This window comes from Diabrotica virgifera, chromosome 4 (genome assembly GCF_917563875.1).
Source record: "Diabrotica virgifera virgifera chromosome 4, PGI_DIABVI_V3a".
Classification (NCBI taxonomy): Eukaryota; Metazoa; Arthropoda; class Insecta; order Coleoptera; family Chrysomelidae; genus Diabrotica; species Diabrotica virgifera.
Genome location: NC_065446.1, coordinates 41,151,710 through 41,163,890, shown reverse-complemented (window position 1 = coordinate 41,163,890; position 12,181 = coordinate 41,151,710). Strand labels below are relative to the sequence as shown.

General features: G+C 30.0%; 1 protein-coding gene across 5 annotated transcripts in view; it reads right to left on the bottom strand.

Moving 5' to 3' along the window:
* Positions 1–12,181, bottom strand: part of LOC114325503 (uncharacterized) — a 154,635-nt gene that overhangs the window by 138,096 nt on the left and 4,358 nt on the right. For all 5 annotated transcript variants that reach the window (XM_050648168.1, XM_028273561.2, XM_028273562.2 and 2 more), the window contains exon 2: positions 4,032–4,303. In XM_050648168.1, coding sequence (XP_050504125.1) covers positions 4,032–4,303 — 272 coding nt within the window. The remainder of the gene's footprint in view (positions 1–4,031; positions 4,304–12,181) is intronic.

Here is a 12,181-nt window from a genome sequence, read left to right as displayed (position 1 = left end):
TTGCAGTAATCAGTACCAACAAATCAACACCTTCACCATCTACAATTGTTGTGTTTGTTGCCTTAAATTTTTCAATTGCTGTCTCAATTATAAGGACATCTGCGTCATTTTTAGCTTGTTTCACTTCAATATTCGCAGCTGTTAATTTGTCAGTTTACATTTCAGCTTTCTTTCAGCTTTCTTCTTGCGGTTTATGGATGTCCAAAAAAAATTATTTGTCTTGATAAATACCTACTTAACTTTTGTAAAAAATACGCGAAACAAGAAACAAGTACAACTATCATGTCTTCCTCCAACATCAGCATCTGCTTTTCAACATTTGTATCGAGTATATTATCAAGTTCAAACATGGCTAGGCAATGAACTGAATCCAGAAGACTGGGGTTGGAAATTAATAGATAATACTCTGGAACCGATTAAAACCTTACTCCCACCTGCTCCAGAAAAACTCCTTAACACTATTTTTTGCAATTGCAAAAAAGGTTGTAGTGCCAAATGTGGATGTAAAAAGGTCGGGTTGCTGTGTTCTCTAGTGTGTACCAACTGCCAAGGTCAGTCTTGCTCAAATGTCCAGTTTAGTACAACAGAGGAAGGCTCCTGTGATTTTAATGAAGAGACCAATGACTTAGTCACATTTGAACAATTTTTGAACATCCAGCAAGAGGAAGAGGAAGAAGATGAAATCGAAGAAGACTTGACTGTTGAAGTAGACTTTCAAGAATATGAATCTGATTAAAATATCTAAAGAAATCAAAACAATAGTTAACCTAAAAATCAATAGCAATATCAATAATCAATATCAATAATAAGGTAATATCTAGAACTTGACCGGCATTGTTTCCTTAAATTATCCCAAAATTGTCAAAACAGTTAGTGGAGTAGGCCTACAGGGGAAACCACGTTAAAATACGCGCCGAGTACACTACCTCACAAGTGGTGTGGAAACGTGTGCATATCATGTATAATGTGACTCTTTGAATCGCGATATCTCATGAATGGCAACTCTTAGGAAAAAAATAGTAAGGACTATTTTTGTAGAGAATTTTAAGATCTACAACTTTGGTTTAAGGTTTTTTTTTTTGGTAAAACTTATCGTTTTCGAAAAAAATCCAAAAAATCTCAAATTTTGACCTTTGACCCCGAATAACTTTTGACGCACACATGGGATCGATGGGGACTTTTTAAACTTTATTTGTTATGGTATACTCTAGCTCTCCACCAAAATTTGGCTCTCCGGCAATTTTTGTTATTTGAAATGTCTATATAGACCGGGTTATATGTAACGCTATTTGAAACACTGATTCAAAATTGGCATTAAACAACACAACATTGGCAATAAAAAAAGTAAGAACAAAAAATGATACCAAATAGGAGACAAACAACTTAAAATAATCTGCTATGCAAACGACGCAATAAACAAGGATACAAAATGGGAGAAAAACAACTTAAAATAATCTGCTATGCGAACGATGCAATACTAATATCTTAAAGTGAAGATGATTTACAACGTATGCTGCACCAATTTAATATAACCTCTAGAAAATTTAACATGTTAATTTCCCCAAAAAATATTAAATGCATGGTTATAATAGCATATCTAATAAGGTGTAAATTAGAGCTGGGGGGTTAGATAATACAACAAGTCATGGAGTTTATATAAATATCTAGGCATCACACTATCTAGCTAAGGAAAGCTCGAAACGGAAATGGAAGACCAGGTGAATAAAGCAAACAGAGCCGCAGGTTGCCTGAATGAAACAATATGGAGAAATAAAAATATCGGAAAAGAAGTGAAAGGCAGAATGTACAAAACAGTCATCAGACCAATAATAACATACGCGGCAGAAACACGACCTGATACAGAAAGGACAAAAAGAATGCTAGTTTGAAAGTGTTATGTTACTCTCATTTTTTTTACCTTTTGAAAAATCAGATATAATTTTCCAAGCACTTTTAGAAGGATTATCTGAGGTGTTTATTATATTTTGGTAATGGCATTTTTTTGGTTAAATTTAGAAGCTTTTGATACTCTCTTTTTTTATGTCTATAATAATCACGCAACTCTGGAAATGCCCTAGATAATGCATGCAAATTTTTCAATTGATAACTTGATTGTCTTACCTCATTATTAACCCATTTATTACTTTTTAATTTGGACTTTTTATTTATAATAGGAAAATTTATGTTAAAATGATACATAAAAATATTAAAAAAGGTATTAAAAGCAATATTTGTATCTAGGATACCATATATTTGATTCCAGTCCTCACTTGAGGTGTCATTTATAAATTTGTTTATAGTAATGTCATTAAAATTTCTTTTTTGATAGAAAACACTCGACTCACCCGCCCCAAAATCAAACTCAATCAGTGCAGTTCGATGGTCGGAAACAGTATTGTCGTTTACACAAGTAACAGAAGAGTTTGAAAAATTAACAAAGACATTATCAATCGTCGTAATGCTGGTATCCGTGACCCTAGTGGGCCATTTTACGAGATTAAAATTTAGATTAAAAGAAGAAAGGACATTTTGTAGTTTGATAACATCATAATTTAAATATCTTGTATCAACATTAAAATCACTGCATACAATAATATAGGTATTAGATTTAAAAACGAAATTTAAAACCGACTCAAGATTTTCTAAAAAAGTATTAATATTGCCAGAGGGGGATCTATAACAGTTTAATATTATAACTATGTTATTTAATCAGTCTTTATATGAAATGCAACAAAACTCTGAATGTTTATTAATACAAAACTCGTGAACATCGATTTTGTTTGATTTGACACCATTTCTAACCCATATTCCTACGCCAACATGTGATAAGAATGGTAGAGGATAGGCTACTAAAAAGAGCACTGAACACTAGAATGCAGGGAAGAAACTGTTTTTTTTTTGAAAAATGGCTTTGGCAGAGCCAATTAGCCAGACTTGTTTGTGATTGATTGCAGATTCATAGTCATAAATTTCTTATTTCATAATATAAGTACACACTACAATATTATTTTTAGATACATAGGTACATTGTGTTGCTTTTTTTATTTTGTTTTTTTTTAATTATATTACTGTGTTTTTTTTAATATATATTTTAATTTGTGCTAAACACTTTTTTTTTAGTTTCTTTTTTTTATTTTTCGTTTCTTTTTATTTTTGTTTAATTTTTTTTATTTTTTTTTTTGTTATTATTTTACTATGTGTTTTTTATATATATTTTTTTCTTTTTTTTTAATTTTTTCAAACCACATTAACAAATTAGGCCTAGTTAGTAGGTATATATTACATTTACACCTTGTATTTACATAATTTAACATGTTTATAAATAAGATGAAGAAGGTCCATATCATTTATAAATATTAAAGTATTAAGGTTTATTGGGAAAAACATTTAAAATTTTTTAATTCCTTATAAAGGTCGTTTATATTATTTATTTGTAAATGACATTTAAATTGACATGAGTTAGATCTCCGATTTTGGTACAATTAGGAGTTGAAAGTACAAGAAACTGGTTGGAAAGTCAAAAAAGCACTGGGAAGACCTAGTAAGCAGCTACGCACTTCTAAGAGTCCTTGTACGGTGAAGAGCAGCCACATAGACAAACAAGGGTGGAGGCAAAAAATAAAGGAGGCCAAAGCTCAATTTGGGCTGTAGCGCCGCAGAAGAAGAAGAAGAAGAAGAAGTACATATCTACGCTTACTACTTAATCAATCGAATGGTAAAATTTATCTCCAGGCTGGGTCCTAAACTACCGAATAAACACTGTAGGTATGCACTGTATAGTGATAAGTCCGAAAAAGATCATACCTATTAGGTGCTAGGAAATCAGCCGTGAATATAGTGATATCGGCTGAAATTTTCGGAATTGTTCGGAAGGAGTATTTTACACTAGAAACAATGTCTTCAGTTATAAAGATTCTTCTCTTTCAATTATTTCCAATATTAGTCAAATTACGAAAATATTTTTAACTTTTTCGAATGGAAATGAATCTAAATCTAAGAGTCTAATGTAGATACTAAGTAAAAGTACTTACTTATGAATCTCTTCTTGTTGTACTTGAAAATCCATAACATCTATAATTTGGAAAATCTTATTTTCAATGTCTTTACCGAACACACCTCCTGGTACTTTTCTAAGAAATTTTTTGAGAACACTTGCTATTGTGTATACACTAAAATTGTCCATATTAACCAGTCTTCCAGTCTGTAGAAAATGTATAAGTTTTTTCATCGCACCCTGGTTACCAGGAGCCCTGAATACATCTTTTCTGTAAGGTGCCTCTTTGTTTAACTTTAGAATGAGTACCTAAAAAATATCACACTGTAGTTTTTAGTTCAGATTATCAACAATGAATATTTTACCAATACTTTAATTAACAAAAAGAAACTGTTTTTTATGTAGTTTTTATCAAATATTGCTTTAGGGATAAACCACAATTATCTCTACACTTTGCAATTTTTGCATTTTTTTTACATGTTATATGTCTGCCTCTAGTTATAGATATAGACTTGGATCCCGTGTACCGAAAAAAAGTTAATTAATAGGAAGCTGAAAATTTGTTAATAGCTTAACAGTGTCTAGTCGGACAAACTTTGATGTATGGGAACACTGGAACAGGGGAAAAATTTGGAACATCAGACTACGAAAACGTTCCATGTATTTTGTCGGACAGAACTTCCAATTGATTTGTTACCATTTCATTAAACTCTCATACAAAAATCAGAGTGGTGTTTATCACCAACTAAAACTACAGTGTGATATTTTTTATGTACTCATTCTAAAGTTAATGTGCCTCTTTGTTTAACTTTAGAATGAGTGCCTAAAAAATATCATACTGTAGTTTTTAGTTCAGATTATCAACAATGAATATTTTACCAATACATTAATTAACAAAAAAAACTGTTTTTTATGTAGTTTTTGTTTTTTTTTATCAAATATTGCTTTAGGGATAAACCACAATTATCTCTACACTTTGCAATTTTTGCATTTTTCTTTACATGTTATATCGACCATCGCTTCGAGCATCGCATTGAGCATTGCATCGAGCATCGCTTCGACCGTCGCATCGACCATCGCATCGAGCATCGCATTAAGCATTGCATCGAGCATCGCTTCAAGAATCGCATCGACCATTGCTTCTCCCATCGCTTTAAGCTTCGCATCGAGCATCGCTTCGCCCATTGCATTGCATCGACCATCGTTTCGATCATCGCTTCGCCCATTGTATCGCATCGACCATCGCTTCGAGCATCGCATCGACCATCTCTTTGACCATCGCTTCGCCCATCGCATCGCATCGCTAATATACGCGGGTTCGATCCCCAATGCGAACTTTTGTTTTATACATTTTATGACCATATTTATTAAATAATTTTTTTCAGAAAATGCGTATTTAGTTAAAATTTTTGCCAACAGTTATTGTTCAGAAATCATTTCTTTGTGGCATTTCAATGTGTTTGTGTGTGTTTTATTCTTTTATTTTTTTAATTTTTGGTATTGTTTTAATAAAAAATTTTGAAAAGTAGTAAGTATTAAAATTAATTTAATATTTAAATAAAATATAAATAAAGTATATTAATTTCGTTGAAATCGTATAACAGAAGTATAACTTCTTACTTGCATACAAAGTACACACACATTTGTTTTTTTTAATATAGAATGCCTGGGCCGGCCAAGTCTTGTAAGAATTTATGGCCATAAAAAATAGTCAGTAGATTTAATTTTATTTTTAATTTGAAATTTGATATATATAGATACTACTTTAGGTCAATTTTTGTAGGATGAGTATCATTATTCTATTTAAATTTATCATATCTCCTTATTAGTCAAGGAAATGAAGCATTTTGGCTCGCAATTTTTTCGTCCAGCATGGATTTACTTGAAATTTTCACAGAAGGTAGGAAATAGTCCAAGAACCATTTTCTATATCATACTGATGTACGCTAAAACCTTGGGGGTAGTTGCCACCCCATCTCGGGTGGTGGGATTTTTTTATTACATTTTAACCATGTAAATCGATGTAAACAGTAATTTTAAGAAAAAAATGTTTTTTACATTTTCTTCGTAAAACTAATATTTTTTGAGTTATTCGTGGTTGAAAGTAACAGTTTTTCTACGGAAAAATAGACTTTTTTAGAGGGTTTTTTGAGAATAACTAGAAAAATATGCATTTAATAAAAAAAACTGTAGATATCAAAATTGTACCTTTTAGTAACACAAACGAAACTGTTTTTCTATAATATTTTTACGACCAATACAAACCGAGATACGGCATGTTAAAAGTTAGCGTTTTTACAAATACAAATACAAATAACGGGAAAACTTTGCATTTTTCCAGGAAAAGTTACATGATGTTTTTTCAAGCACACAATAAGATCTTTCAAAAAAAATAATAAAAAGTTTCTAGCATAAAAATTAAGCAACTTATGATCAAAAAAAAACTCAGTACCTGTTTTTCTCTACGAAAAAAACAGTGAAAACAACCCCCTAACTACCCTTGTAACTAAAAATTGGTCTTCGCCTTTCTGTAATTCCTTTTATATTTATATTGTCAATACACCCAAGAAGTTTAAATTATTTAAAAGTCCGAATTTTAGAAAAATTTGAGTTTAAAGAAAAATTGATTTTTTGCAATTTTGCATTGTTTATCATTTTCTTCAAAATATCTCCGAAAATACTGGAGATACGAAAAAAATGATAGACTACTAAATTGTAGCTTTTTTAATAGCTAAAATTTCCTTATGCATATATTTTCATTACAGTGAACAGTTAGCGAGATATAGCTGTTTAAAACATCTATTTACGAGCAAACATTCCCTTAATAAGGGGCCTTATTCGAGCCCTTTAAACCCACCTCAATTAAAAATTAAGATATCTTAAGGAATTTAATTTAAACAGTCTTATTACTCTTCAAAAATCCTACAAAACTATTATTCAAAAAACTTTTTATCTCCAACAATGAAGGAGCTATGTTTATAAAACGATTTTTTTTTTTAAATTCGAATAGTCCCCTTATAGAGCATTTTCAATGTACCTATATAATACCACAGAGCCGGTTCGCATACTGGATGACTAAAAAACTATTTGTATGTGTATTTTTATATATTTGTAAATTCGTATTTTTGTGTAAATGTTTTTGTAATTCTTTAATTCTACTTTTTTTTCTGTATAGATCCATTAAATTGTCTACTTATAAAAATTGCAATTTATTAAGGGTGGTTTTTAAGGGTTGAAATATTATATTATATCCTAATGCATAAAACAATCATTATTTAACCAGTCAAAACCAAATTTTACCTATAATAAAGTTTACAATGGTTTTATATAATTTTTGACAATAAGGGTAGTTTACACCCCTAAAAATAATCAACGCCCTTGAGCATGATATAGAATATGAAGTACAGGGTAAGATGATCCTAACCCCAAATTTTTATGTAAATTGATGCAAGCCGAAATTATTCTTTTAGGATAAGCAAACTTTTCATATATAGCTCCAACAAGGGTGGTTTTAAGGGTTGAAAATATCTTAAAGCACAAAACAATCATTATGTACTAATAAGAAGCAAGTGTTGACAATATTAAAGTTTAAAATGTTATTTTATAATTTTTTACAATTAGGGGTGGTTTTCATCCTTAAAAAACCAAAAGCGTACAACGGCTCAATATAGAAAATGAACTAGAGGGTGAAATGAACCTAATCCCAAATTTTTGTACAAATCGAGGCTGGGCGAAAAAAATTGCGAGGTTTTGCCATTTTTCCAGCTTCATTTCCTCGACTATATACAATTATACATTTTGTGTTTAAGAATCTGTCTCAAACAGAAAAATAATGGTGCCTGTCAGAATTATCAGTTGAAATTAGGGATTCCAATGAACTGTCAGTGGTGGTCGGTGGATGGCTAAACTGACATGCCCATAGACATAGTTAAGGGGGGTGGTCATGGCGTATCTAATGTTTACATTGAATATTGACAAATTTGTAAAGAATATCCTGTTTGGTTTTGTTTTTTTGTTAATTGTGTAGCGAAATTTGTGAAATTGTGATAGCAAATTAAATATGAAGTGGTTTAAACATTGGATACGCCTATGGATGACAGTTTCGCCATCCAGCAGCCATATTATATCACGTGATTTGGAATGCCTAATTGAAGTGTACTGTCGTGAACTAAAACAAATAAAACTGTTTTGATCACTTCTTGATGATGATTTGGGAAGACCTGATAAATAGCTTATGAAGTGACCTGCTGTGACACCTACAAATTACCTTAAAAAAATCTGTTTTGACTGCTAATAAATAAAGTAAAAATATCTCTACCTCTTTAAATTGTGTAATTTTAAGTTTGTTTGTTGTTGTATGTCAATATTATTTATCTTATATGAATATTTACTTTCTTTTGTATAAAAGTTTTTATAAGGCATGAATAATCATTTTTTACCATGAATTGTAATACTTAATGACTCATTTTTATGTAGGTATAGGTATAGGTATATTTTATGAGAAGAATGAATTACTGAAAGGAAAATATTGATATATCATTCTACTGTTCCTACTACAAGTGAAAAAAGCAAACAAAAGATTTTTTATTATCAATATTTAGTAACTTTTAGAAATTTACACTACCAGATAGTTTTCTATTATAATAATTAGGTTTTTATTTTAGGATTAAAATATTAATACCTTGTTGTGTTCTGATATGTTAATTTTATTACAATCCACATAAAATATTTAAGACACAAAAACACTTTATCTATAATTATCATGAAATATTGTGTATATCGTTGTCATCTCGACAAAAGTCACTAAGTCCAAAATAACAGATCTGAGAAACTGAACATTTAGTGACTTCTGCCTGACAATAAAATGGACTTATGTAATTTTGGACTTATGCATATTCAGTGACTTAGGCAACCATCTCTACGTACTTTCTAGGATGATATTTCTGCTTAACTATGAAAATTGATACCTATTGTGAATCAATCAGGATACTTAACTCAATTTTGTCAAAAGTGGACGTAGTGAGTTTTACCGTTGGATGACGATGATATATATACCTACTTACAATGAAATGAATATTTAACTTCTTTAACTTTAGTTCACATATTGTTGGCTGCATGCAAGAGTGGCACAACTTAAAACTGTATAAATTTAGACAACAAGTGATTAGAGATTGAATATCACAAAAATCATTTTTGATGACAATCCTAGTCTTCTTCTTCTTCTAATGGCGTTACAACCCTATGTGAGTCTTGGCCTGCTTAAGAATGTCCTTCCATTCTGCCCTGTCAGATACTTTCCTTTGCCACTGCCTGATGTTCATGGTTTTAATATCCCCCTCTACGTCATCTATCCATCTTTTACGTACGGGGCCTTCCTCTTGTTCTATTTCCTTGGGGCTTCCATCCCTGGATTACTTTCACAGCTCGATTATCTGGCATTCTTTTTAAGTGACTAAGCCAGCTTAGTCTTTGAGACTTTACAAATCTAACAATATCTGCGCTCTGCATTAGTTCATCCAGCTCGTGGTTCATTTTAATTCTTCACAAACCATCACAATGTGTTCAATTCAATTCAATTCAATTTACTAAGCAAAATTTTACAATTTTAACTAGGTATAATAATATTGTACAGAAAGACACCTAGATGTGAAAACACCTGTGTGTGTCTATAGAAAAATCCTAAGTAAATATAAATCATTAGTTATAAACAAACATAACATTAGTTATAATTAGTTATAAAAAATATTTGAGAATCAAAATTATTATGAATTTAACTTAAAACTAAGTAAACATATCTAATAATATGTAAAAAAAGAATGTGTGTGTACTTTGTACGCACGCAAGAAGTTATACTTCTATGATATGATTTCAACGAAATTAATGTATGTACTTTAAACAGTTTATTTAAATATTAAAATTATACTTACTATTTCTCAAAAAAATTTATTAAAACAGTGTCAAAAATTAAAATAATAAAAGAATAAAACACACACAAATACATTGAAAGTAGGTCAAACCGGCAAACAGGTGTATGTTTTGTTTTGTTTTTTTATTTCCACGGGACAAGCCCAATAAAGTTACAATTGTTTACAAATTTTGGAACAATTTAGTATACTAAATATAAGTCATATATATATTACACATAAAATATAATAGTTAAAATAGAGTTAACATAAATAATATAAATTACATACAAAACAAATTAAAAACAGACTGTAAGTCTCAAAGAAATTGAAAGTGTGTAAAAAATTTTTTTTTAATAATCAGCTAAGTACTTTCAACACATAACGTGCCATCATCAGAGCTTCGTCCTCTTATAAATCCTTCATAGAAGAGCAATTGTTAAAATTCACATGATAAATCATGGATACTGGGCAAAAGCCACAGATATCGGGTATAAAACCCTTAAAATTAAAAGTTTATCACATCTAAATTATTTTTTAGTTTAAAATTACAACATGGCTGCGTCAAGTATAAACATAGGAATATCATTTTAATGAATGACAGCGCTCAGCTGTTCACGTGAACTCACAATGGTTTGACGCAGCCATGTTGTAATTTTAAACTAAAAAAGAATTTAGATGTGCTAAACTTTTAATTTTAAGGGTTTTATACCCGATATCTGTGGCTTTTGCCCAGTATCCATGATTTATCATGTGAATTTTAACAATTGCTCTTCTATGAAGGATTTATAAGAGGACGAATCTCTGATGATGGCACGTTATGTGTTGAAAGTACTTAGCTGATTATTAAAAAATTTTTTACACACTTTCAATTTCTTTGAGAACATACACCTGTTTGCCGGTTTGACCTATTTAGAAGTATGTACAAGTCATGCAGTCTGTTTCAATACATTGAAAAATGCCACAAATGATTTCTGAACAATAATTGTCGGACAATTTTTTAACTAAATACGTATTTTCTGAAAAAAAAAATTATATAATAAATATACTTACAATCATAAAATGTATAAAAAAAATAAGAAAATAAAAGTTTCTATTGCGCATTTAGTATTGAAATTCATTCACCTTAAACGTTTACAAACGGAGACCATGCATCATCATGTGCGAAGATCAACTAACTAAACGGATTAAACTTTTGACAGTTCTGAATTAAATCAAATTATTTTGATTTTGAATTGAAATTATTTAGAATTGAAATATTAAATACAACAAAACATAGAGTAAGAAAACAATATATTAGGTGAATATTGATAGAAATTTCGATGGTAATCAAATTATGTAAATCAAAGCATTACATACTATTTTGGTAGGTTCTTTTTGGTACCTATGAAATTTTTTATTATGATACTGAAATATTTACAATTATTACGTACCTGTCGCTTTTAAAAACTATTTAAAAAGTCACTACAATTATAAACTTTTTTCTCTGCCATCACAATAATAGAAACTAATATGAATTTACACAACATTAATTTGTTTATCCAAAATCTCCATATTGAAGAATTATTGACAGATGATTTTAACACCCAATCAGATCCCGTATAACGTTTATACCATACTGTCGGTGTGCGCATGCGCCCAGTAAAATCAAATTTTTTACCCTCGTGCCTAAAGAAGTATAACTTCAAAAAAAAACAACATATAGGTATTAACAATTCCAAATAATAAAAAAAAAATTCAGGATTTACAATTCAAATTGTTTGTTTTCCAGTAATACAATCAACTACTTTTTTATTAAACTTTTTTATTGATTTGATTTCTTTTATTTTGTTTGGTAGTAAGTTATAATACTTGGGTGCCCTAAAAATCACAGAATGCTGGCTTAATCCTCGACTTAACTGTGGTAAGACTAGGTCCTTTTTGATGTTACCTCTAGTTTGGTAATTATGTTCTATTAGTGTCTGTTTGGAGAAATTTTTGTGAATATATGTGCAACATGTTGAAATATAGAGTGTTTTCAAGTCACAGATTTTATTATTATATAATTCATTTGTAGAGAAAAGTTTAGGTTTTTTTTTGACATTATTTTAATAACTGAATTTTGAGCTACTTTGGGATTTCTTATGTTGTTTTCATATGCTCCACCCCGCAATAAAATTCCATACCTTAGTAAAGGCTCAATTAAGGATTGATAAATCATAGTGATCAGTTTTTTTGCAAGAAACTCCCTTAGCAGATAAAATTTATGCATAAGTGCCTAATTTTTTTTGTTAAGTATGTTATG